General features: G+C 38.7%; 3 protein-coding genes across 4 annotated transcripts in view; 2 read left to right on the top strand and 1 right to left on the bottom strand.

Annotated features, from left to right (window-relative positions):
• Positions 1–1037: 1037 nt before the first annotated feature.
• On the bottom strand, positions 1038–4663 carry marchf3 (E3 ubiquitin-protein ligase MARCHF3). 2 transcript variants are annotated; one of them, XM_055154182.1, is made up of 5 exons: positions 4487–4663; positions 3810–4095; positions 3235–3439; positions 3100–3153; positions 1038–2455 (listed from the first exon to the last, which is right to left on the bottom strand). In XM_055154182.1, the coding sequence occupies exons 2-5, from the start codon at positions 4034–4036 to the stop codon at positions 2300–2302; spliced, it is 642 nt and encodes a 213-aa protein (XP_055010157.1). In that variant the 5' UTR covers positions 4037–4095; positions 4487–4663; the 3' UTR covers positions 1038–2299. The 2 variants fall into 2 exon arrangements, with proteins under 2 accessions (XP_055010157.1, XP_020782158.1); XM_020926499.2 differs by having other exon boundaries at positions 2944–3153.
• A 2502-nt stretch (positions 4664–7165) lies between these two features.
• slc27a6 (solute carrier family 27 member 6) lies at positions 7166–18764 on the top strand. The gene is made up of 10 exons (XM_055154181.1): positions 7166–7713; positions 8723–8929; positions 10421–10579; positions 11383–11507; positions 13022–13216; positions 15167–15257; positions 15322–15520; positions 15788–15885; positions 15959–16089; positions 17099–18764. Exons 1-10 carry the CDS (start codon positions 7227–7229, stop codon positions 17273–17275), a joined length of 1869 nt encoding a protein of 622 aa, XP_055010156.1. The 5' UTR covers positions 7166–7226; the 3' UTR covers positions 17276–18764.
• Positions 18765–25065: 6301 nt separating this feature from the next.
• The window catches only part of slc12a2 (solute carrier family 12 member 2), a 31140-nt gene continuing 28473 nt past the window's right edge, over positions 25066–27732 (top strand). The window contains exon 1 of the mRNA XM_055153361.1: positions 25066–26052. Coding sequence (XP_055009336.1) covers positions 25504–26052 — 549 coding nt within the window. The 5' untranslated portion in view covers positions 25066–25503. The remainder of the gene's footprint in view (positions 26053–27732) is intronic.

A 27732-nucleotide genomic window follows, 5' to 3' on the forward strand; every position in this document is an offset into this window, starting at 1 on the left:
CTGTGTCCTCTTGAACAGTAATTAAAAAAGTATAAATAGCACATCTAATTAAGAGCTAACTAAGTTAGCTTAATTTTCCCATAAAATACAAAGGAAAATATAGGTTTATATTTGGACAGCATTATGAACAGCCTTTGCTTTTTTCCCTCTGCAGTACACTTTTTGGTATTTTTTTGCAAATTATAATTGCAAATTGATTGTAATAAGCAAAATGCAAAAACTGCAGTTGTTTAGATAATATAATTTCCTCAGCGAACTAACCCGTTTTAACCACGACAAACATTCTCAAATGTGTGGGAGTCTTGTATTGGTCAAGATGTTAATGTTGCAGCATTCATTCTCGCAGATGTAAATGCTTTTACAGATATGTTTAGAATGTGCACTGTGCATTGAATTTTGATTAAAAAACAAATCACAAATCTAATTCTAATCATAATGCTTGATTGTAAAAATCTAAAATATTTTTCCCAAATTGTGCAACCCTAATGGATGTACCGTATTTTCCGGGCTATTAGGCCTCCAACCCCATCAAAAAATGACTCCGCGCCCGCAATCCAGAGCGCCCTGCACACGAATCCACTCGGGTGTCCCAGCACCACTTCAGTAAACTACAAAGCTGCACCACCCGCAGCGCATGCAAACACGCACAGAGCAGACAGCGACTGCATAGCGAAATGCACCCGTAGCCACACTCATCACTCCCCGCGGACGAGAAACGAACAAAACCGAGTGCAATGTGGCACTTCTAGACACAACTGAACAACTGAGTCACTGCGAACACGCCGACAATCCAGCGGTCCCAGACAGCACCCTCCCTACACGCCACAACTGAACAAAGCCCAGAGTCACCGTGAACGCGCCAAACAAAGTCTGACTGACCCAACTAACTGTTGTGTTTCGTTTAAAGTCCGGGGCGGTTTATTTGTGAAAAAAGTTTGAAAACAGACCATTTAATGACAGTGCGCCTTGTAATCCAGAGCACCTAAAAGCCCGGAAAATACGGTAATTCATCACATAACAAACCACACCCAGTGAGATCTATTTATAATTGTTTTATATTTGTACATTTTTGCCACACAAACATATCCATCAAACTACATTAAAATATAATACAAAACACCTTTGGTTTAAGTTTATTTACTTAACTCAAACACTGTGAATTTAAAAATCTGCTCAAGTGCATGTTAATCTGTGGGAGTAACAGGCTGTGCTTTACTTGTGGGAATAGGCTGCGTTCACGTTCTAGAAATCGATGTTACCGTTTCAGATGGATGGCAGAGGCCAATAAAACTCTAAGGGAGAATTACTGTTTTAAAAAATCTAAACTTCGTGCCAGTTTTTATTTCATGTGGACAGGCCCAGTAATTAGAGATAAATCTGCAACCTGACGGTTAAATAGCCAATTCCACCAAAGAACTATGACTTGTCCTGCAGATCAATTTTAAACTATAGGCCACTAGAATGTCATGACTTCATGTGAAGGCAACCGATCCATGGGTTTCAGAGTGATGAATATCTAGCACTGCTGCCATAGCAATTATCATTTCAAAAGAAAATAATATATGTTTTGAATGGACAGAAGTACTCAGAGAATATCACCTTCAAGCAGACAGCTGAAACCCATGAATACAAGATTGTGGAACACACAACAAGATTACATTGGAAAAGGCATTACGGAAAGTAAGGTTTTGGTTTTGTAGAGAAATAGCCTGGAGACAATGTGGGTAACTGCTATACATTGGCAAGCAGGCACTCTAGTCCATTAGTTTTTAGAACACAGTTTATATGTAAAATTCCAGGGATTAGAAAGTATACTTGATACTTCCCCAGACAATGTAAAGGTAGCTCATTGCCATATTTAATGTGATTAAGAGTGCATTTGTTATATTTAACTAAGTATGGTTACAATAAAAGTGCAACTACTACTAGAATTAAGGGGGTTCTCAAATATCTTGTAAGCCGGGCTTCTTCCCTAACTTGATAACTTTGTTATTCATTAACAGTCCCATAACATAGCCCAGTCCTAATTCCTTCAGGGTCCTCTGGTCTTGACCTCTATCAACACTGTAAGACACTGTAGCTAAAGAAACACTAGTATCCTAATGTTGTCATACTAAGAGTGACAATCGTCAAATCACAGTGTTAATAAGTGTGAAGTTTGGTCTGATTGAATTGGCAGTCCATAACAGCCAATACGGTGTATTATTCTGCTGAAATAAAGTGCCACCTAATGGAGCTCACTTGTGGTCTTTGACACAAGCAGTTGCAGTCATAGATTTGTTTAAAGTGCTTTGGATGCTCAAACGATTGACTCTTTGGAGAGATTCTTCACCCGCTGTGAGCTGTTTAAGGAGTGCAGCACTGGCTCACTGTGGGATCTGGGCAGCAGCAGCACCACTCTCTCATTGGCCTGCCTCCACTCATTGTAAAGACGACAGTGATACCTAAGAGACACCTGCAAAGAAGATGCAAAATCTGGTAAATCTGACTCAACTCAAGTACGAAATATTTTTTTTCCTTGGGAGGACAAGTAACTAAATTTTATGAAATTATAATTGTATCTACTGAATAAGTGACAAGAATCAACACAAGGTGACAAGTAAACGTAACATATATTGTTCCCCGAAGCTTATCAGCAACATGACGTGTTTCAAAACTGTAAATGTGCAGTGAAAAGATAATCTATAGATAACAATTTTCAGTATTGTTATAATTCCATAGCCATCATAATATTTACAATCTATATTTCTTTTTTAACAACAAATTTGTTCAGTATTATTTATCATTTTTTACTCCTTTTTAGTCACCACAACAAATTGCAAAATGTAATCTTCATAAAATTCAGTTACATCACTCTCTTTCAGAGAAATGGGTGTCCAGGAATCATTAAGGACAACTTCTTTGGAACGCAATGCATTGAAATACTGTATGTGCTACACTCACCAGAGTCCAAAAGAGGTAAATGGTAAAGAGTGCAACTGTCAGTGCAATGAGCCCCACAGCCTCCAGTCGGCTGGAGAAGTGTAGATGGTCTATGGCACCTCGAAGGCACAGCCAACCAGAGATAGTAGCCAACGGTGTAATTAGCAGGAAACATACCATATCACCAAACAGTGTGCGCTTTTCCTGACGAAGCCCTGGGTTCTGAAGCCACTGAATGACCAGAGAGATTTCAGATGATATGTGTACATTTGCAATAGGAAATGCAGTACACTCAACCACATGGCCCTTTACCTCCAGCAGTGGTCTGGACTTCCTCTGCACAGTGAACTGGTAGTTGCAGAGCTCACAGAAGCTAGTCCCTGAGGCAGAAAGCCAGTGCTCCAAACAGCTGCGGTGGATGGTGGCCATAGTCCCCAAACATTCACAAGGGGACAGCAGTTCCTCTTGCAGGCCTCCTTCATGGCAAATACGGCACATGGGGTTCTCTGGTACAGCACTGGCACAGGGGAAAACACATTGTCTTCATGATCCTCATTTTTAAGATATCTGATCAGCCTTAAATACAAAGTCAACATTACAATGTCAAATTTTAGGGTTATTGTGAAAGAAAACATTGACATTTCAGATTATTTTACATTATGTTACCATCTTTGCCAAATCAAATTATTGTTTTTTTAATGTTTTTTTTATTATTTTACTATGTGATGTAAACCAAATATTGTTCATTGTTCATCACAACATTTTTATGATTATAAATCAAAATAGCTTATTATTTTAATGCCTATCTGTACTGTAACAAATAGATTAATCCTTACATTTCTAAAGTTAGAATGGGATGTTGTCCCAGAACAAAAACATTTACTTACCACAGCTTTGTACAAGGCTGGTCATCTAATTTGTTCACAGGCTGTGAGAAGTAATGAGATGTCTCACAATTGGATAAACTGCATTCATCCATTGTTTTGCCTGGCAGAGGGGGCTCATTGTTGAAGCTACAGACAGGTGGCGAATCCAACCCACTCTGAGATCTCACATGAGCTGAAAGACACTGATTGGGCAAAACCTCCGGCGGTAATGCACTCCGGCTGGTCATTCTTGTGGTGGAAAATGAAGTTTGGACGCAAGAAAGAAGGCCTAGTGTAGGTCTTGCATCTGCAACCAGACGGGACAGCACGAAGATCCATTATCCAAGTTACTTCCACAGGTAGTTAACAATTTACATCATAGGTTATTTTGCTGTGGTGCGTTTTCATGGATACAAAAGTATGGAATATGAATGTCTATACAAGCAAAAACTTTTCATAATACAGATAAACATGATTGTCAAGTAGACACGTGCTTACAGTGAGGACGAGTTTAACATTTGTGGTTCATTCCAAGGAGTGTCGATCTAACACGATCCTGTGCCTTGGGTGGTCACACAGAGTGCAGCCCTCCAGCTTTGAATTATGTGTGCACATTGACAACATAAAGGGAAGTTTACAGTAGGCCCGCCCGCGATAAGCGAAACCACTACACCTTAGTTGGCTGTTCGAAGTCTTACCTTGTTATGCTCTGTGTTCACCGAAGTACCAGACACAAAGAGTCTCACGAAATATTGACACCGTAAGCTTTGTGCGTTTCCAACTATGCGCTATCCGCGCTATGGCCCATGACAGCTCTACTCTGAATTTCCGCTTTGAGCAGGGACAGTGCAGCTGCAGCTGCCGAGGCGAAGACACCAAAGTACTGCCCTGAATAATGACTGTCAGGCACTCTCTGTTCTTAATATAAAATAAGTTTCAGATGGGCTAAATGATACTGTTTTGTGCCTGTCAGACTCTGTATTGGGAGATATATGATGTTGTTGTTGTTTTTTCCTTTCTTTGCTGTCCTGCTGTCCAGCGGCCCAGCTCTTGTATCGCTCGTAATTGTTTTTCAGGACAAAACAGTAGCCAACAATCAAATACAAACCTACTTGTGTTTTATTTTTATATGCTAAAAAGGAACTCATGCCATAAACAGATAGTGGTTATTTTCTTAGATCTTAAAAATGTATTGGGCCGCTATAGATTACCACATGAACATATACTGAATACATATATTATTAATTCAATATAAATATATTGAATACACAATGTAATATAATTACAAACAATTACACGCATTTTACCTGCATTGTTTTGTTTCAATTAAGGAAAAAAAAAATCTCCAGACCAGTTATTATAGTAAAAGAATATTTAGCAGTTTAATATAGCTCACTGATATTGATGATGTTCAGCTTAGGTTAAGAAGAAGTCTTATATACAGTATATACTTTCTCACCTATAAATTCGGGATCTTATTGTCAAACTTCATTGACCCACAAGAGAAATTACTCGGATCATAACCAAAAGTGGAGGCGGCTTCACTATGAGGGGCCTCTGAACTCACCAGCTTGGGATTCCCCTGGATAAATGTTGCAAGTATCCATGGAGACTGACCCTGTGACCCAGCCCTGGGAAAATGAAAGGAAATAAGTGTAGTCTACATGGATTATGGGATAGATCTGTCATAATAACAAACTAAGAAAATATTTGCGTTAAATGATAATACTGAAACTTCTTAATGCTACTGACAGAACACAATAACCATAACTCAAGATAATAATAATCCCAGTAAACCATTTTCTCGATGCACAACACATTGTTAAACTCCAATGAATAAATAGCACAGTGAAACGCATAGCAATTCACAAGTACCTAAAATGAGTCAGTTATGTAAATTATTCAACTTTCTACCAAAGTAAACCAAATACATAGTCTGAAAGCCAGTTTAACTTGTCCAACTGCTCTTTGTGCAACACAGTAGGCCTCCTTGTATTCATATAGAAGTCTCCAGCCTGTGGAATCTGGATCTGTGGAAGCTGACCCCGCTCAGAGTGAAAAAAAAAACGTCATGTCTCAGATACAAAAACACCTGTAACTGAATATATAGGTTTAATACCACATTGTTGAAAATTCCATCCCCATCACCAGAAAAGTTGTCTAGTGCACCTTTAATCTCAAGTGTCAAATTGCTCCAAAGATACTGTAGTCTACATGGTATTACATAATTAGTATTTTATTTGCTTATAAGGGACAATTTAACTAATATGAGGAATATTAGTTTTAAGGGGACATAGCAATCCTGCTTGAGTTTCCAGAAAGGCCAAGTCTCCAAGCACCATAGACTGCAGAACACACTGAAAGGTGACTGGTGACTTCTTGTGGCCCTGGATTGGCCCCCTTTTCCTTGTATAGGCTCACAACTTTCCATTTCCTCTTCCTTTGTGTAAGCTATATTCAGTAGTCTACTATTCTATGCTTTATTGTAGCATAACAGCTACAATGTCTCCATTATGGTCTTTATCTGCCTCAGTTGGCCTGGCTTGTTGAGCGTAATGGGAGAGGCAGTAGCCTGTTGTACAGGAGGAGCCTGTTATCTGCCGCCATACGCGCACGAGACTTTTTGAAAGGGAAAACCTCCCGATTCAGATACTGCGAACCTCATGACGAATAACAATAGTAAAGCTCCCACTATGCACGCCAGTCAGACAGGAAACGGTTAGCTATTTTTCTATTTAAAGCCCTTAGCAGTAGGAGGGTTAAGGATTGAATAATTAAATAGGCCAAATGACAACTTGACAGTTGTTAAATTACATTACTTGCACGTGTTCTCCTACTGGCCATTTGCACATGTCATGATTATTTATTTATTTATTTGAAGTAGACTATATATCAATAGTAGCCTACTGGCTTTCAATCACAGCCTATATAGGCCTTAATAACTACAGCTAACCACAGCTGTAGTTACCAGTGAAGGTGATTGTAATCCTTTTTAGGCTACTTGGTGGATCTTTATTTTGATCCCAACTCCAACCAAGGCTTACAGGGCTTATTGTTGTGTCTTTATGAAAGACTTGTACTACCTTTCCTCCAGTGTCATTTTTACTTTACTTTAAGAGGTGTGTGAATTGACCAAGTGAATTCTTCTCTGTTACTTTGAGAGGTAGTATAAGAAAGCCCTCTATAAAGGGGCCATTTGGACAATTTCATTCTTTAATCCATATCATGTAACCCCTAGCCCAGTTATTTTAATAGATCCATGCCCCAGCCACTGTCCTTTATGCTTTTATTTTGATGTCGCTGTTGACAGACTTCCGGGTTGAGCGTTTCACTTTGTGGCTCTGGGCGTGTCCAGGGTTTACATCACATTGAGCGCACTGTGTTTATATCACCTAAATTGACATGTAACAGTGAGTAGTGTCCTTCGTGATAGCGGACATGTTTCTGTCTCTGGGCTGGTTTTCCACTGCTGTCGCGGGGATTTTGTCTGTGTATATTTTACAGAAGACATGGTTTCCATACTTTTGGAAGGACTTATTCTTCCTGCTCAAAGTGATGCGCTATGGAGTGAAGCTGGAGCTGTACAAGCTGCGGTCTGAAGTGTGCACGGTGTTGGACAGGTTTATCCAACAGGCGCAGCTCATCCCTGACAAACCCTTTGTCATCTTCGAAGGACAGACTTACTCGTACCGAGACATAGAGCAGCGCAGCAACAGGCTTGCCCATATATTTCTCCAGAACACCAACTTAAGGAAGGGAGACTGTGTCGCTTTACTTATGAACAATGAGCCCGATTTTTTGTGCGTATGGTTTGCTTTGGCGAAAATTGGTTGCTCCATCGCTTTTCTCAATACCAACATCAAGTCCAGATCTCTAATGCACTGCTTTACCAGCTGCGGAGCTAGGACTCTGGTTGTGGGATCAGGTAAATCTTAAATGTGTTATTTTTGTTACACATTTTTCTTATTATTTAAGGTATTGTAAACAAAATGTAGCCTATTTTACTCATAGCCCAGTACCCATCGTTGTAAAAGTAGCCTATCCTATGCTGTGTCAGTGCAGGAGCTATTGCGAGTCACTGAAACAGCGTTTGCCTCTCGTGGCTCCCATTAACGCAGAGTGCCAGTGCTACTGGGTAGTGCATGCACCTTTTTTGCATGTTCCTTCTGTAGGCTACTTTATCAGATATACTATGTTATGCCATTTCCAAATTATTTGTGTTTGGTCTTTAGAGGTTTTTATAGCGTATTTACAGACAGAGTCGATCTCTGTAGTTTTTTCCCAGCTATGTTTGGGAAGATATTTTGACTCTAATAAGATTCACTATGCTGTGGCCATGTGACAGGATACAGCATGATGCTGGTTTGTAACACTGTCCTGAAAAGAACCCCAGCAGCTGGACTTGTGCATGTGAAATGCATGCTCCAATGGACACATAATATTGCTCTATTTTCTAGACTTAGCATGTGTTATTTTCTTTTTTTAATACCAGCATACCTCCATAAAATATTTGTACTGTCCTGAGACATACTAAGTACACATCTAAATGCGTATAATTTTCCTGTGAATAGCGTAATGTCTTTGGTTATCTGGATAAGTATAATTTTGTAAGCACAATATAATTTTAATTTAGCACTTAGCTATTACCAAACCATTTATCTTTATCATCCAGCTGCACATTTTAGTAATTTTTGCTGCAGTTTTATTTTGATTACATAATACTGTGCAAAACAGCTTGTTATTTAACTTTTAAATGTATAACATGACTTCAGCATTTATACTATTTATTACGGCTAAAATAATGATATAGTATAACGTGTATGAATAGCTGCCAAAACCATTGCCACACATGCGTTAACAAATAAAATGGATTTGTCTCTTAAAGTACTCACTAGCTAAAGGTCTTTATTATGATTACTGTGATTGTACCACAGATATGGCAGACCTCTTAGATGGCTTCTTGACCACTCTGCTAGAGGACAACATAGAAGTGTGGGCCATGAAGAAAAGCTTTGAACACCCACGGGTACACACATTACTGGATAAAATTGACACTGCTTCCTACAAACCTGTGCCTGCAGTACCTCGGATTACCAACATCAAAACTCCAACTCTGTACATCTTCACCTCTGGAACAACAGGTGAGTGTACTTCTTCTGTTACACACTTATCTGAACAAATCCCACTTTCCTTAAAGTCAACAACAGTCTCAACAGTTGAAGTAGTTGAAAAAGCAAGTTGATAATTTTAGAAATGAACCCTTTGTCTTTGAGTCTTCACCACCTGGATGGTTGTGTGGCAACAGAGTAAACAACTGTCCCACTGAGTCACAGTTCTCCAGGGTGGGTTTTACCTGATCAAATGTTTGTCTGGAATACATCTGTAACAGGCTTATACAGTGAAGTCTGCAGGGGTGCACCTGCACGCACTGTGTGTACTTTGGATTTCCCGAATGAATCCAAATGGCTGGCTTAGAGGCACGCAACACTGATTACTGACCAAATTGTTCAATATATTACTGAAGGTAAGACTGTAAAACTATTACAGCCTGTCCTTTTTGACACTGGGTATGCACTGGATCTAGACAAGTACAAGTATGCACAAGACAGCGGCATGGCAGGCTTGTTTTAAATGTGCACCTCCCGCTCTCTCTCAAACACTACTCCTGAGGGTGTAACGATGATAACTCTATAAAACAAGTGAGCACAACCAATAACTAGTCTATGTCTCTTGCTCTCTCTTTCTCTCTCTCTCTCTCTCTCTCTGTCTCCTGTCACTCATCTCAGTCAATGCGTGCAGAGCTGTCACGACGAAGGACGTGTACCAATCCCGCATAATTAAATGTTTTTATTCACTGTTCACAGAGTGGGAAATCCTAAACAACATGAGAAGATGACATAAACTTATTCAGTAAGACTGAACTCAGTGTTGACTCTTATACAGCGGGTCACTCTATATAGGTGCAAGGGAACCCTTGCACTTGCACTTTGCTTCTATAGACATCATTGCAGAATAACTACTGATAGACACATGAGCCAGGAGACATGCTTAACTTTGTAGCTGGTAATGTCAATGCCCGGCCATTTGAACATGCAGGATTGACAGGAGCCTGCACCTTTATTATATTATAACAGGGCATAACCTTGTGCACAACAATATAATATCCAACACATCTAGTGGCAGTCATCTCACTCTAACGCTAGCGCTTTGGGGAAACTCAGTGAAACACTGTGGACATCACATGGGAGAGGAGAAGTCAGAGAGAAAAGAGAGATGTGAACCTCCAAAGCCCCATGCATCAGGTGTAAGTGTGCAGACTGAGTGGAAGGTCTGTCATCATCACTTGGCAGGCGCCCCTGACAGTCTGTAGATGCTTTTTATAGATATGTTCACATAAACATCGATGTAATACATTTTAGAAGAACAAAAAAAAAATTCATATAATATTTAGTAAAATGTATTATTATTATTATTATTATTATTATTACTACAATTAATACCACTACTAAATATCAAGCTAAATGTAAAGTAAATCATGAGAATGAGAAAACTCCTCAAATGAAGGGACCATTTTGAGTATTTCTTACCACTGAAACAATATCTATGGAAACTAAACACGATGTCTGTGGTAGGGCTTCCCAAGGCCGCAGTGATCAGCCACCTGCAGAGCCTCAAAGCAGCTGGAGGATTCTGGGCATTTGGAGGGACACAGGATGATATCATCTACATCCCTCTGCCACTCTACCACAGTGCTGCATCACTCATTGGTATTGGAGGAACCATTGAGCTTGGTAAGTAAAGAACAATGTAAGAGCCATTTTCTAATTTATGTGCAATATGCTTCATAGATTTGAGGGAACGCAATAACACACAATTAACTTGCATAAGTCACTGTGAGTACATCTTTCTTCTAACATTGAGATAGGTGTTTGAGTTAGGAAATAATGTGTTGTTTGTATTGTATTGGTCTCTCAGTAGCTTTAGGTCCATAACATAGACAGAGGAACAGTATTGAGTTAATAATGAATGAAGGCTCCCACGGAATATAATGAATGGAAAAGCAGTTTGATTTCCAGAAAACTCCACATGCTTAGACCAGTTACATGCATTTGTCTCACTCTGAAGGCACTTGGGGAAATCGTGACAAACATCATGCTCCTCACTGATCACTGAATAAAGAATGGTCCATCAAAGTTTTTTTTCCACTTGAACTTAGCTTAATTAGATGCGTGGGCAGTCTCTATTATGAAAACTGCCTTTGTTAGGAGTTTACTGCCACCATGCTCATTGAGGCTGGTATTATGTAACTCTATTTCAACAATATTTGCCTCCAAATACCTTCCAAACAGGACAGTGCAATGCCCTTCTGCTATCTGTGTGTGTATGTGTTTAACAGTGGTTTATTACAGGTCAGAGACTTGAGTAGTTAAAAATATTTGCAAGGTTTCAGAATACACTGTGTTCTATCCAATACTGATTTGTCCCCTTGACTGAAACACACAGAACCATACACGATGTACTTTTATATTATGAATATTTTTTTTTAAAAGAAAACATTGTCTCTTTTGAATGATCCAATGTATATTTTGATCAGGTGCAACTTGTATGCTGAAAAAGAAGTTTTCAGCATCGCAGTTTTGGAAAGACTGTCGACAATACAACGTGACAATCTTCCAGTACATTGGAGAACTCTGCCGATATCTCTGCAACCAACCAAAGGTACTTCTCATAGTTACATCCACACCCTGCTTTTTTATACTTAATGAATTTTAAGCTTGACTAAATACGAAGAAATCTGACATCCTGAACCTTGGGCAATCATTGAGGACTCATTCATATATAAAGAGAGGCGCTCTGTGTGTGTGGGGTTGCAATGACGTTGGAGTAAATGTGGACAACCTGCTCTTTTGTGTTGAGGCTGTGTTCAGCCATGAGCATAGACACGTCCACTGTCAGAGTGAGAGCAGGGCCTGTTCTCCATTGAGCTTCACTGAGTTCTCTGTCACAAGTCTCTGCTGTAGCTTTGTGTGGGAGGGTCTGGCCTCAGCCATGATTCTTAAATTAAACATGTGTGCATATAGTGCACATAACGGCATTAGACAAATGAGTTTGTCGTCTGATGTGGAAGGGTCAGATTTTTTTCAAGCATGGCACTTACTACTGTTATGTTAACAGTGGCTCACACATGCTAGTTTATAATATATACATTTGTGTTGTAATACAATATGTTCTAATTTAGATGTAATGTGTGCAGAACAGTAAAAGTATTCAAAGGAATTAGTAACTTTAAGAGAATGAGTATTTGACATTGATATTTGCACATTAGGTTTTACAGCACAGTTGGTCTGTACTGTATATTTTGTATTAAAATTTGGTCCAATTTATATAAAATTATTGGTTTTATGTTATATTGTAATTTTTTTGTTTTTATTTGATGGCAAGACAGAAAACAGAACATGCAGCAGGCACAAAACCATACATGTTGGATCTAAACTGGTTCTAAACCAGGGCTAAATCTGGAACTAAACATGGACTAGATCAAGTCTACATCAAGGTTCAAATTAGGCTTAAACCAGGACCAAAAAAGTAAAAAGTTGTAAAATATAAATGAACACATTACCAAGTGCAAAGTAGAGTTTGCATCATTTGATCAAAATATCTATGCTGAAGAAAACTGAAAGATTTTGGAATAGTAAATCCATCATAATAATATATGTTGAAATCAAACAAGACATTTATGCATCTCACAGTGTGTATATCTGTATGCAGTCTATATTCTTCTCCCACATGTGTGAAATCGTTTGTTGTTAGATTTTTGATGCTCAGAAATTGTATTTTTTGCTGTCATGTTTAAGTTACCATATTTAAAGTGAAAGTGTTTGGGACAATGTATATAAAATCTTTAGCAGGTGAGAACTGTGGACCTGTAGTATTGAAAATACAAGCTGAATTCAGTGATCATGTATGTTTGTGAATGTGTTCTGAGAAAGAGGCTGAGAACTGTGTGAACTGATGACAAATGTTACAGATCATTTGACCCACCTGTGTCCCTGTTCAGATACATGTTTGAATTACATGATCAAACTAAACCAGGTTTCAGAAAATTACTAAAACAAACAAAAAAAACAACAACACTGTAATAGTAACATTTATAACCAGGTATAGGGGTACAATATTTGTGTTCATCTAGCTCATAATGTCACCTTTATGACATCTTATCTTCTTTTGATCAGACAGAGCTGGATAAAGTCCACAGAGTGCGAATGGGAGTGGGTAATGGACTCCGGCAAGATGTGTGGAGGGAATTCCAGAACCGCTTTGGAAACATCAAAATGTGTGAGGTATATGGCTCGACAGAGGGAAACCTCTGCTTCATGAACCACCTCGGCAAGATAGGAACTGTGGGACGCTCCAGTTTCATCTACAAGGTGAGAACCCATCTTCCAAAAATACAAAAAAAAGTAAAACTTTAATCTGCTGGCCAGAGTTTGTTTTATTGTTTTATTATGAATGCCTTGGTTACATGCTTAAATGTAATGCAGTAAGTGACAAATTAATAAAGGAAAGTGAAATTAAGAGATAGTGCTATAATGTGTCTAAATTTAAATTTCTTTTTTATGTATTATACCCTAGCTAAAACCCATTACTAGCCATATCACTTGCCTCCTTATGCCTTGCTCACTGTGTGGTAGTATGTTATGGTGACAGTAAGAAGGTAGTTTTAAGGAATAGACCACTTATATCTCAGTGTTTCCATACTTGTGCCAGCATTTCAGCATAATTTTCCTGCCTAGATCCCAGCAGCTGCACAGACTTCAGAAGGCTATCAAAAGCTCTTGCATTTACATTGGGTTGGAGAAGCTATAAGTAGTTTACATTCACCCCATGACAGTGTTATATATGTGAAATTAGACAGAGGAATTTATATTCAGTTTCACACTGAAGTAACCGGGGTGGATGTGACATTTTCCCCAAATGCAGCAGAATAAATTTCAAACAGTGATCTGTGCTGGTTGCATTAGCATTTATAGGTAAATTATAGGGCAAATGTATCCCTGTATGTAATTTGTGATAAAAATGTATGTAATTTGATATTTCAAGTTTGGGGTCATTGTGTGGACATGAATTGACTGACACTTGGTTAAGTGGGATAATGTGGCGTGGCTTTTGCAACATATTATCCTCCTTAATCCCTGTCTGTAGACCCAGTGTTAATCAGCTCCTGAGTTAGTGTGGCCACATGTCTTTACTCTAATCTATCACCCCTGCTATTCCTAGACACATAGTTACAGGTCTACCATTACAAAACAATGTTATAAAACTTAAGTTAATTATTGTGTAATGTGTCATGACTTAAAGGTGCACTGTGTTTAGTGGTTTAGTGCAGTCTGCCTTTGGGGAAAGTTCAACTTTACACATATGCATTTGGATTTTACAGTATTTTATCTAGGGTGACCAAATGTCCTTTTTTCCCCGGACATGTCAGTTTTTTGCATCCTGTCCTGGGCGTCCGTTTCTTTTTTTAAAAATTTAAAGTGATGGAAATGTCCGGGCTTTTATTATCTTTCACTGGGCCATTAAATTGAGCAGCTCTCGTAGCTCTCTGTGCACTCAGAAGGAGAGAGCAGACACAAACAGTCGGTCAGTCTACAACATGCCGAAGCACAAATGCGCATTTATCAATGACTTGTACAAGAAATTCTCTGTCCATGTCGAGACAAGTGGGAGGCCATGTGCACAGGTTGTGAGGTGAGAGTAGCTCAGTGTCGAGGCCCCACCCCCGGGAAAGTGTCCAGGCTTTCAAAAACAGAAATATGGTCACCCTAATTTTATCCAAATACTTATGAGGAATAAACTTGAGAGATTATATTAGCAAATACATCACATTAAGTACAGAACTTGCTATATGTAATGTATGTATTCTTGAAAATTGAACAAGCTATTTACACCAACAGCACATAGGGTATATGTCTTATATGTCCTCACAGATATTTGTTTTTTGCTGTCATGCTTGATTTTCTATATTGATAGTAACAGAGTTTAGGACAATTTTACCATGTGAGAACAAATTAGTAAAAAAACAAGCTGAATTCACTAATATTGTATGTTTCTGAATGAGATCTGTGTTTTGGGAAAGAGCTTGAGAACTGTGTGAACTGATGAGGCATGTTACAAATGATTTAACCACCTAAACCCGTATTTAGAAAAAAACAACAACTTTGAAGCAAATGATCAAACTAGACCAAGTTTTAAAAAAATATGCTTGAACGATGTGCAACTGTAATATACACAACTGTAATATGCACAGAGACTTATAAACTAATTTAGCAATAACAATTACTTGGTTCTGTGTTTTCTTTTCTTGTGCATTTTTACAGCTTCTTTTCAAATATGATCTGGTGAAGTATGATATGGTCCGAGATGAGCCAGAGAAAGATGAACATGGTTTCTGCAAACGTGTGAAACATGGTGAGAACACACAGTACACTCTGGACACTTTGTTCAAATATTTATTTTATTTCATGTGTTTCAGGTGAAACTGGGTTATTGTTGTCAAAGGTCAGTGCTATGAGCCCTTTCTTTGGATACGCTGGCAGCGCACAGCTCACGGAGAAGAAAGTCATGAGGAATGTATTTGTCAAAGGAGATGCCTATGTTAACACTGGAGACTTGATGGCTGAGGATCAGGAGGGCTTCATATGCTTCAGAGACAGAGTCGGAGACACATTTAGGTACCAGGTCAAGCTGACAATATACCCAGAGAAACTGAGACATACATTTTACATCTTTCCCTTTGTTTGGTTATCTGGAAAGGAGACGTTTTCAATCATATTAATAGGAGTGCTCCCCCTTGTGGTCAGTGAAAATTTGACACGCATCACCAAACTTCTTTGAGAGGGACAGCCTTTTCACTATCAGTATATGTTTTGCTGGAGCTCAGTCTGTTTCATATATTGTGGTATACATCAAATAATAACCTTTAATGTTAAATTGCGTAGGTGGAAAGGTGAGAATGTTGCTACAACAGAAGTGACAGAAATTCTTGGTCTTGTGGATTTTATTCAGGAGGTTAATGTGTATGGAGTGGAAGTACCAGGTAAGTCACTATTTTTACCCCTTCACTAACAGCCACACAACATAATTACAGTTTTTCATTTTCTTGTTTCTAGGGCATGAAGGGAGAGCAGGAATGGCTGCTGTGATTGTGAGGCCAGATCACACTTTTGATGGAGAGAAATTGTTTGAATGTGTGGTTCGGGATCTTCCAGGGTATGCTCGACCATTGTTCATCAGACTGCAAGTAAGAAGCAAAAGCTCTAATATTGTTAACTTTTAAAATTAGATTATATATTATGTTAAACTAGGACATACTAATCCTCCAGAGGAGAGTACACTGTCCCTAAATGTAAAATCACACTGACCAGTTCCTCTTTTTCCTCAGTTGCTGTGAGTCATTATGGATGAGTGTGATTTGAGTAATTAGTAGAATGTAGAATGTGTGTGTGTGCAAATGTTGGGCCTTGATACACGGTGGAAGGGGTGTATGTGGTTGTGTGTCTGTTGTATGTTTTTTTTATGGATAGTATTTAAACACCCTAAGTGTAAAGTGCTTGAACCCAAAGTAATATCTGTTTTAATTTGTTTTTGGTCAGTTTATCTATACACACTGAATCTTTATTTTAATATTTCCACCAACCTGCTCAGGGACTACAAGTGTAAATTAGCATCCATGCTATAACCTGATAGCAGCAGCATCTTTCCTATGACTTCTGTCTTGGTTAATGTATTGTTGTGCACTGTCCCTGTACAAATAAAAAGCATATCATACCATACCACACTAGACTAAGAGCCCACAGTTTAAAAGGGATAGTATGTTTTGACTTGGTTTATGGTTTTGATTCTATATTTAAAATAAGGGTCTGATAATTTAACCCTTTTGTCTGTAATGAATAGGCCTGTCACGATAAATACATGTTAGGTGGAGCAATAATTTTTGGGTACTTTTTCTTTGTTCTAGTGGAACATTTTGGGTTATTTTTCTGTACTACTAAGAGATGTGAGCTGTAGAACGTTAAATTATGAACTGATTCATTATAGATACAGACTACTAAACTGTTTCAGCTCATATTTTTAACAATATTGTACATGTAGAATAATTTGGGGGGGATAATTCTGCTTTATGGTTTGGTTTAAATATTATTGTTTATCATCTATACTGTATTGACATCATCAATGTATCTTCAAAATTTGTTATCATTTGAGTCATAGTCATGGGCCATGCTAATGCTGTTTTGCTGATTTGGTCACAGTTGGAGATGGAGATGACCAGCACATTCAAGCAGCAGAAGTTCCACCTGGTTCAGAGTGGTTTCGACCCATCTACTATCCCTGAGCCTCTGTATGTTATCGACTACAAGCTGGAAAGCTACATTCCTCTCACAAAGACTGTTTACCAGAGCATTCTCACAGGGGAGAGGAAGCTATAGGCCTCACTGTGAACTCAGGCTACGCATGAAGGAGGTTGCCTTTTAGCTCTTCAGTGCAGTATTTCGAATTTTATGCCGGAAGTCTATAAACAGTACATTTTTGATGGCTAGATTCAATGTTTATGAAGAAGGTATATCAATGAGAATGTCTATTATGTCTCTAAAAAGTTCAAATCTATGCAAAATACAACACTTTTATAAAAAAAAAACAAAAAAAAAAATCAATACTTTAAAAAAAATTAAAATGTAAACAAAACACATCTGACAACATTATCTTAAAACTGCTACAGTGAGGTAGGATAATGCTTATGATGTCTTGATTTCCTCTGTGGATCTATTTGTATTACAATGCAAATGAAAATATGATGTACAAAATTTTAATCATAGTCTTTGTTATGAATATATTCAGCAAGTAAACAGAGGAATTGTGGATCCAAGTAAATCAAGCAAAAACAATGCACTAAATACAGTCTACCATATTTTTTCCTATAAATAATAAGGAAGATTTTTCATAATGAATTTATTGTGAATTAATATAAAGTGAAGCAAAAGGTAACACTGTGTTGTATATGATGTGTAACTCTGGTCAATGCTGTGAACTTTATATTCCATTTGTCAGTGAAGGTTCATAATGACTTAGTGCTGCTATTGTTTACAGACACTTGAGAACATAGCCCAAGTTACACCACTGTGTTCAGAGCGATTAATGTGTCACTGATATAGGATCACACTGAGTTTGATGGGAACACTCACAAATGAGTAACATACATTAGTCAAAGCATCTCTCACAGTGCTTCCTACTTTTCCTAAAACACCTGACTAAAATTACTCTTCATTCAAATGGAGTCTATGTTTGAACCCTATGTTTGAACCCTATGTTTGAACCCTTTGGAGTACAAACAAAAGGTTGGGCTTTTTGTGAAGCTGAGTCTCTGTAGTTTTGGCCTTTGACTTCTGGTTATAAGTAAGAACAAACTATGCACAAAACAAAACAAAAGATTTCTTGGCACTTTCTAAAGCTTGGCTCTTTCAAAGCTGAAGCACATCTCATTAGAAATGAGATCTAGGGACTTATAATTAGGTAAAAATAAATAATATATGATATATGATGAATGTATTATTATTATTATTATTATTATTGATAATAATAATCATCATAATCATATAAAAGTCAATTTTGGTGAATTTTAGGATTATTTTTTAATTGTGAGTTTGGAGTACACACTGGTTCTGATTTGACTGAAAATAAGTAGATTACTGCTTGCCATTTATGTTTTAGATGTCCATGAGCTTATTAGTTCCCTTTTATCAGATAGAGGTAAAAAATAATTAAGAAAAAGTGCTGGGCCCCTCTGACTCTTAAGAGGTTTTAAGTGCAAGATATACTGTTAATTTCTGTGTTGTGGAATTGTTTTTTCATTTCTCAGTGTCTTTTAAAAATGTAACTGTTAATGTTGCTGTTGAGTTTAATAAAAACAGCCTTGCAGTTGTCAGGTTGCTTTTTTATAACCCATATGAGGATTTGAAGCATTTAAAACTCGTGTATTTATTTAGTCGTGTACTGTTAACAAGAGAGACAACTGGACAGATGCCTCTCCCCAAAATTTTGTTGTGTTTGCTTTTTACTTTTGAAATTGTTTTTACTCCAGTTGAGATGAGGAGGGGTAAGTGTCTTGCCAAGAACACAAAAAGAGCAGCTGAGATTGAACCACTCCCGACCTGGGCCAATAGATGAACACTCCAACTGCATTTTTTGACTGGATACCAACAATGTACAATGGCAAATAAATGAAATTCATTAAATATTATACAGCGAGAATAGCATAAAAAAGCCTACATTTGCGTTATAGAACCCATGGAAACTATTAATCCACAATGTTCATTTAAGTAGCTTTTGTGTTAATTAGGCCTGTTTTACTATCCCCCAGAGGAGATGGATGAAAATCCCAGTTGGACCTTCCTTTGATACAATCATTTGAGACGTAAGTCTCTTTCAAAGGACACACCTCAAGCTCGGGAACGAATAAAATTAGATGCCTTCTTTAAAATTTGATAACTTCAGTGATTTCTCTTATAGCTTGTAGGGTTTTTAAAAACGTTTCTTTTGTTAAATAAATAAATAAATAATTCAAACCACAAGAGGGCGCAACAAGATTTAGATTGTAAGTTGTCATGTAAGCTCCTCCCATAAGGAGGAAGTGTAATTGTACATCCGTATGTGAATAAGTTTACTCTAAACAGAATTGCTTTATTAAATATTTTAATATAAAAACAATTGTTCATGAAGCTATAGGCCTAGAAAATAATGCTTTTGGTGTTCTGGACTTGGCTAAATTCATGGTATAAAATAATATGTTGTAAACGAAAATGTGTGAATCTGTCCCACAGTGCCTGACATATGACCTTTTGTTTTACTGTCAGTATTTTTTTGTATCAGTCTTTTCTTTCACCTTCAGAAACACGCCCTAGCTGTGCCATTTTTACAGCATCAATATTGACATCCATAATGTTTAGTGTGTTTGATGGTTGATCCTTTGCACCAGCACCAGTGTAAATGAGGGCTCCGCTCTCATGTGTGTCACCTCACAACAAGTCAAAAGAGTCTGTGGGCATCCAAAACTTTCCACTGACGGAGGGACCCTGCCCGCTTTCATCACTGCTATGCCATCACTAACACCAAATGTCTTTTTCTTTGTCACATGCTTTGCACTTTTGAGTTATTAGTAATCAGCGGTATGGCACTTTGGTGTCTAGGAAACAAACTGCCATCTTTGTTACTGATGGTTCTTGACCACACACTTTGGTAATGCTGCTTTTGCCATGAGACACATATATCTGCTATCTATACTAGTGACTAGTTGTCATTGTGGAAATGTGAGCTTTCTAGCTCTGACAGCTCTGGGATTTCTTGTGAGGTGATACTTGAGACTTTTTAGTGGCTTGAAGCTTCTCTCCTCAAAATAGCAGCTACTGGAGCCACAAAGAGCACTTTCTCTTGGTGGGCTCACCAGGTCCTGATGAACAACGGTTTTGCTACTCTGTAATAAGCCCTGTGTACTGCAAATAACATTAAGATGTCGCCATCAATAGATTTCAGTGAGCGTGTGAAAACAACTAATCAGTTGTTTGCTATGTCAACTGAATTTCTCTGTTTGGCAGTATATACTGTACAAAATGGGTCAGAATCTGTTAATTAATCTTCAGTGATTCCCCTGCTGCAGTGACTGTTCCTCTAGTAAATGTATGCACTTCTATCAGAGCTGCACCAGTCATTTTGTTGAAGACTAGGTTAAAGTTACGCACTGTCAAAGTCATACAGCCTCTCTGACTGAAATACCACATTTGTAGACATAATAAACTCCTCTGATGGTAAATAAATGCTTGAGTACCAGCACAAATCTAAGTTGAGGCAATACTGTGTTTGTACTCAACACCTTGTCATTGTACAAAATGATACAAACAAGTCCATGGTATAGTTTCCCATATCTATCCTTATATTTTCATTAGTTATTAATATTAATAAAATAATTTGTCTTTATCAGGTTATGCAAATCTTGTTTGTACCACTATGCCAGTAGTGTTCTGTGCTAACTTAATGAAACCATTCACTGTAATGTTGATGAGTAAGTGACAGTCATGGGTGGCAGCAGGTCACACTGTGTGCAACCTCTGGTTCCAGCCCGGGTTATTTCTGCTATCATCAGTCTTCTCAGCTTCCACTGGAGACACTTGGTCTAACATAATGGTTTCATTATGTTATTATGTTGCAGATGGAAATAAACATTTAATTCAAGGCAAGTTAGTAACAACAGGTTCGTAGATAGACTTCCAGACTTGTAGCACGATAGGTTTTTGGTTTGTTTTTGTTCAAATTTAGTTCCTGGAGTCAGTTGCTGTTTGTCCAGATAAGCATTGGTGTGACATGTATGCAGCAACAGACATACTTTTGACACATTATCTGTCACCTTCGAGTCGTGCCTCACTTTTTACATGACCATGTCATTGGTTACACACTCTTACACATGTGTCAATATATGTGAGTAATATTAGAACAGGTCATAGTTATGTTATTTAATGATAAATCAGTTCCTTCTCATTGCACAGTTGAATGTAAATATGACATGGTAATAGCATCATTTAGCATTAATTGGGCTTAGAACTGTAAATATATCAAGTCCCTTACAGATAACAAAAATTTATAAAAAGTATTTAGTGAAACTAGAAGAGCAGGTTTATGGTTTAACCAATAAAGCTTTACATTATTACTGAGTTAATCTTGCAACAATTTTATATATTTTAAACATAATGTCCGTTGTTGAGTTATTTAATTGTTACATTATGATTAGGACTGGTGTGCTGTTTCATGTGGGTCACTTTTTTAAAATAATTTGAATCCCTGCCTCCTTGTTGTACAGTGACAGGAAATTCACATTGGTGTAATTAAAAGTGATTGATCTAACATAGAGACCCGGGGTCTTCTTCACTTGACTGTGATAAGAGGAGAAGGCCTATTGGACATAATGACCTCAAAACGTGATTCTTCTCTTAAGGGTAACAAATGTGCATTGTCTGGGTACTATGGATGTGGACAGTTATTCCTTTGTTTACAGTTCACTCGGGTCATGCAGATCTTCTCAACTCATTAGGGTCAGGTGAGTTCCCTGTAGAGCCATAGATTATCTGATTCCTCTTGTCTCTCTCTTTCACTCAAATAAATCTTCACAAAATTACCTTTGTCCTATAAATTTGGTAATGCCTCCACTGCTAAAATGATAATTGATACTTTATAGTGACATCATGCTGGTGGTGTTCTACATGTATGTGTATAGGTTGAATGTTGATCAGTTACCATGGTCAGCATTGGGTTAGGGTTTTAAGATCATCTGAAAACTCAGGAAAAAAATATATAATGCATTATACAACACATTTTGAGGAGCCTGATTAGGCCAAGCATTCATGATCCCGTTTAGGTGTTCGATTTTGAACAAAAAAGGTGAGCGTCACTAACTGAAAAACTGTTTGCTAATGCTAGTTGGCATGTAACTATAATGTTATGTGAGAGGAATTTGTTTAAGAGCACAAACCAGCTCACCCGCTCTAAATCAGATTTTTATGTGCTAAGCTAAACTAAAAATCTAATTAAAGTCTAACTTGAGAGTTAGCCTCACATCCCCAAGGTAATGTTGAAGACATCAGCAAGAGAGTATCACTTATTTACACCTAGAGTATTTATACTGTTTGCTCTGTATCTCTTTTTGAACGTCAGTGTTTTTTCTAACAATGAAAAGTTTCCCTTTGGCATCAAATCAATTCCCATGTGCATTATTGACCACATTGTGTAGATCAATGCCCGGTATGTGAGATGATTCAGAGAGCAAGGTTTATCATGGGTTTTGCCTCTGACCATTCGATTGAATAAGGGATTTTAGTGACTTGGTTATGTGGTGAAATTATATTTGATATTTAATCTGTGCACCCTGCAGTAGGAGAGAGGGAGTTAACTGCAGTAATGATCGCCTGCTGCACCGAGCATAGCATTAACTGGATTAGCGCTCTTGCAGCTAATGAGGAGGACCAACTGTCTGGGGGGTCTGACCTTCTACACTGCTGACAACAGATACGGCCGGGCCTGTCACAATGTGATTATCAGCACGGCACCTCACTGTACAGCTACAACCAGGAAGACCGCAACTCCTGACCCTGGCTCAAGGTGCAGTAACTCCACTGACAGGGATCTGTGGCTCTTCTGAGTGGGTGGAGTCACTGAAATCATGAATGCATTAGTAAAGTATAATTAAAGTGGTCAGATTTAAGTAAGCACTGCATATATGATTTACAGTACATTTTCAAAACAAAGCAAATAATGTAATCAATCAGTAATATACTAAAGTACATAATGTGCACTTCTTTGGCACTGCTTTGAGTCTAGTTTTATTCTGTTCTTTTTGTTTGGTCTGGTCCAGTACAGTGTTACTCGCACCCTAAATATCATCTGGACCGGTTTAAATTGATTGCACATAAATATATTGGTTCTTTACAATCCATCCAAACATGCACCAATGAGCTTTTGTGTTTCTTTCTGATTATGTTAAAATGATAGACTTCTTCTCAGATGAAACATTCAGGTCTTGAGTTTCATTTGAAGTGGCCCTAAAGAATCTTGACAGGTGAGGGATAAACATTATGCGTGAAGATCTACAGCTCTGACCCTCCTCCCTGCAACAACAAAAGAGCTGCCTAACCAAACAAAAGAAGTTTGTCGACACACAAACACACAATTATTTAGATACTAAATTGTTGTGAGGCACTACCAACTTACACCTTCTGAATGTATGTAACTTTTCCATTTTTATTGCTTGACTGTCAAATGTATATTATTGGTTAGGGAAAAAATATAATTACACTAAACTTTTATGTTCAGTTCTGTCAAACCAAAAGAAGCATTGACAAAATGATATAGTGTAACAGCTTAAAAAATGTAAGGGGAAACATGATACTATGTGGACTAGTGCAAGTTGAAAGGACAAACATTTTTTCAGAATTAACCTTTTGGAGAAAATGTACACCTAAATCTATACACTAAACCCTGTATGTATAACAGCAAAATGATCTGAATACTGTATTTCCACTGTTCTGCTCTGTGCTCTCTTTGTAGCAGCTGTCACCATTATTATATATGACATCATCAGATATTTACACAACAGCTGAGAGTCACAAATACATAAGAACACTTTGGAGCACATGTTGTTTAGAGGGCAAAAGCTTCTATCCCAAGACAAAAGCAGTTGTTAGTGCTAAAAGCTCACTTCAGCATGCATTACATCTAATTTGTTATTGAAAACAATAAGGGATCTTCTTTCACCAGCATTATTGTGTCAGGTTGTGAAGGTGACTCTAATTAAAATAAATTGTCTCTTATATGGATAATGCCACTTTCTTTGGTATCATGTTCCAACAGATGTGTATGCATTTTGGTTAATTTGCTCCATTAATGTAGTCGAACTGACTGAACCGTTGGCTTTAAGTGGAGCTGATGTAGTCTTAATCTACACTATGCAAAGGTCAATAGAGAGATCAATAGGTCAACATGGCAGCAAATCAGGCAATTTATAATGGATTTTATATGCTTAACAATGTCTGCATTGCTGAAAGTATGACCACATAGGCGTCATTAAGTTTTGCTGCTGATTTTATTTCTGTTTGCATGGTTTTTGTTTTTGCATCTGAAATTGTACTTCAAATACAGGTAGAAGAATGACTAGCTTAACAATGATACATAATACTTTTACATTATGTGAATATGTGCTACCCACGAAAAGCCCATTTCTAAAACAGGGTTCTGCTTAGCTAAGAAGGATTTGGCTAACCCTGCCCGTTCCTGCTTTTTACCATGTCATGTCTCCCCTACAGTCTTTATGGGAGCTCTAATGTGCATTTGGGATCTGTTATTCAAGTTTGTAGGCTATACTAACATGCTGCCAATGTTGCTTGCGAAAAACATGACATGTTTCACAATTATTAGGTGATAAACAGAGAATATAGGTGCACAGGTTCAACATAAAGTGTGATGTCAGTATTTGAAAAATTACAACACGTGCAGCATCACACAGATCGTGCACGCGCTGGTAGTAGACTCCTACAGCTCGCTCGTGGAGTTTCGCTCCCTCCCACAAACCCCTTCCCTTTATGGAAACTGATAACGTCACGCCCAATGTTTAGGGATTGTGATGTCTTCTCGCGACACTTCAACCCTTTGTATAAAGGGACGGGATCGTTGGCATCTCGCGATACTCCCCTCAGTGGGCGCCCACCCTACAGTGATGCCGACTGCAGTGTGTATAATAGCGGCGAGGGCAGTTCGGGGAGTCTAGGAGGAGCTGCCGCAAGGTCGACAACAGCATCCCGCCCTGATCTACACCAGAGCACAGCCGACAGCGGTCCAGCAGACAGCGGTCCAGCAGAGCGCAACCACCAGCTGTTAGCGGGGACTTTAGGACCGACTCCCGCGTTAAGCGGAAACAAAGACGAGAGTGATCGAAACTTTCCTGCCTCTACAGCCTCATGCTCCGTGGCAGCTAGCGTGCCATAGTTGCCGCTCTTTTATGTTCAAGCACAGCACCGTCTTGACTGGAAATAGGAAGCTGGTTGGTGCGACGTTTAGATCTTCCTCCTCTAGATAGCCGCCATAACGCCTTTATTATACGGTTTTTACGCGCACTCGGTGTGCCATGTCAGCACCATCCTCCACGCCTCCCTCCACGACTGAGGGGGATTTACTAGCCCCTGATGCGGGGCCGAAGCCCGCTGGTCCAACACCCAGCCAGAGCCGATTTCAAGTGGATCTTGTGGCAGAGGCAGCTGGAGCAACAGAGGAAAAATCTCCGAGCTCAGATACTAGTACCGTCCCATCCAGCGATAAGGCCAGTGCTGGGGGTCTCGCCGAAACTGATTCGGGGCCCGTGGGAGAGGAAGCCAAAGGCCGCTTTCGGGTGGTAAACTTCGCGGACCCGAGTGGGGCCAGCGGGGCGGCCTCTCCCGAGGGTGATGGGGTCCAAAATGGGGACACGGTGATGAGCGAGACAAGCCTGCACTCATCCACCGGTGGACAGCATCACTACCACTACGACACCCACACTAACACCTATTACCTGAGGACTTTCGGCCACAACACTATCGACGCAGTTCCAAACATCGACTTCTACCGACAGACGGCAGCGCCCCTCGGGGAGAAGCTGATCCGACCCACCCTATCCGAGCTACATGACGAGCTGGACAAGGTAAGCCCCATAAATGGAAGTGAGGACTGCGTGAGTGTTTGGTAAGGGCGTTAAACAGACGCACGTGGAGCAGTGAAGGTTAGAGCCGTTTAAAGCCGCGGTGTGACATCCAGCCTCAGTCCATGCTGCAGCCTCTAGTCTGGTCCCGGGAATGTGCCGAAACACACGTGAACACAAGGAACAACCTAAGCGCACAGCTCCTCTCCAGTGACTTCATAAAACCTTTGCTGAATAAATGTTGCTGCTGGCCTTTCTACGGAGCTTTACTTTTGATGTCGAGTAGTAGCATTTTCTTTTGCAAAAGTACGTGCTTAGCAAAATATCAAACACAGTGATAAAACTGTTTACCAAGTCATAATACCATTTGATTAAGAGCATGTGGCATGTTCATGCTTTTGTATTCTCCCTTAACAAGTCAAGTCAACAAACCTGCTAGTGAGCTACCGCTTCAGTTACAGTGCTTGGGTCCTGCTGTCAACTCTTAAGTGAAACTCGGTTACGTGACGGTAGCATGTGCAAATGTAATGTCAAGGATAAACTCAGAGTGCCTGTGATGGACAGTTTAAGTTGATAGCAAATTTCTAAAATATGGATTTTAATCTGTAGTGCTGCTTGATATTACATTTAAAGTCCTTGACCCCATTACTTCATCCTCATTATAAAAACACATGCTTTTAGGTTGCACATGTCATGACAACACATAGAAACAGGTCAAGGTTTTGGTGGACACACTTGTTAACCAAACTGGCAAGCTTCTCTAGTTCACACTTTCTAAATGATGCTGTTCACAAATAGGTTGACGTATTCTTATCAGTAGAGGCATGCAAGATGTTTAGTCATAGGGTATTTAAGATACATAACAGGTTTCGATGGTTAAGTTATTCTCTTGACCCCAAGGCATTTTCAGGTCTCGGCAGGCTTTTCAACCGTACCCAGATATTGTACATTTAAAATAGTCCTGTTTTGCTTCTTAAATAGTTACCACATGCATTCATTAGAGAAATGATGAGTAAAGCATGTTCTTTTCAGATTCACTTTATGCTCTTAGTGCCTCAATGTGAAGCAATTGCCTCCAAGCAATACCTTCCATGCTGTGCATTTAGTCAGTCAATATATGTGCAGGAAATACAGTTACAAACAATAATGCATGTTTGTTGGTGCAACAGTAAAATGTCAGCCACACACTTAACTGTGCTGTTCCTAAGGTTGTTTGTTTTGGATGTACACACTTTCCTAACAAACCGTAAGTGAGCTTGCAGTCCAAGCTCACTGGTGAGAAAAAGATGATACTGAAATTGTGTTGACTTGTTAGGTCCACTGCTTGTTTGTTTTGTATGGACACCCAGGCTGGATAGGGGGAAGAGGATGCTATGGCTGGTGCTAGGCCTGTCACAATAACACATTTTGAAGTATGATATATTGCTGAAGAATATATAACCGATAAAAGATAAAACAAAATTATAGCACTGACAAAATAACCCTAAAGTAGAATTATCACAGAAAACTATTCTGAAATGTAAAATATGGTTTAAAACACAAACTGAAATAAACAAAAGGCATAATGAAACACTAGTATTTATTCTGTATCTATAATGAATCATAGAAAATCAGCCCTATGCAGCTCAAATCCTATTGTAACATAGAAAAATAACAAAAGATGAATTATTGTTCCATCTAACA

The sequence above is a fragment of the Boleophthalmus pectinirostris genome, unplaced genomic scaffold (assembly GCF_026225935.1).
Source record: "Boleophthalmus pectinirostris isolate CB_2022bp ecotype Guang Dong unplaced genomic scaffold, ASM2622593v1 HiC_scaffold_18, whole genome shotgun sequence".
Taxonomy (NCBI): domain Eukaryota; kingdom Metazoa; phylum Chordata; class Actinopteri; order Gobiiformes; family Gobiidae; genus Boleophthalmus; species Boleophthalmus pectinirostris.

What these genes read in the sequence shown, in the direction of transcription:
- marchf3 (XM_020926499.2), bottom strand. Translation starts at nt 4,036, where the DNA reads ATGACCAGCCGGAGTGCATTACCGCCGGAGGTTTTGCCCAATCAGTGT. An exon ending in CAGCCTTGTACAAAGCTGTG is followed by an intron (nt 3,440 to 3,809) that starts GTAAGTAAATGT and finishes CCCCTGTGCCAG; the next exon opens with TGCTGTACCAGAGAACCCCA. An exon ending in AGTCCAGACCACTGCTGGAG is followed by an intron (nt 3,154 to 3,234) that starts GTAAAGGGCCAT and finishes CTGGTCATTCAG; the next exon opens with TGGCTTCAGAACCCAGGGCT.
- slc27a6 (XM_055154181.1), top strand. Translation starts at nt 7,227, where the DNA reads ATGTTTCTGTCTCTGGGCTGGTTTTCCACTGCTGTCGCGGGGATTTTG. An exon ending in GTATGGAGTGGAAGTACCAG is followed by an intron (nt 15,886 to 15,958) that starts GTAAGTCACTAT and finishes TCTTGTTTCTAG; the next exon opens with GGCATGAAGGGAGAGCAGGA. An exon ending in CATTGTTCATCAGACTGCAA is followed by an intron (nt 16,090 to 17,098) that starts GTAAGAAGCAAA and finishes ATTTGGTCACAG; the next exon opens with TTGGAGATGGAGATGACCAG.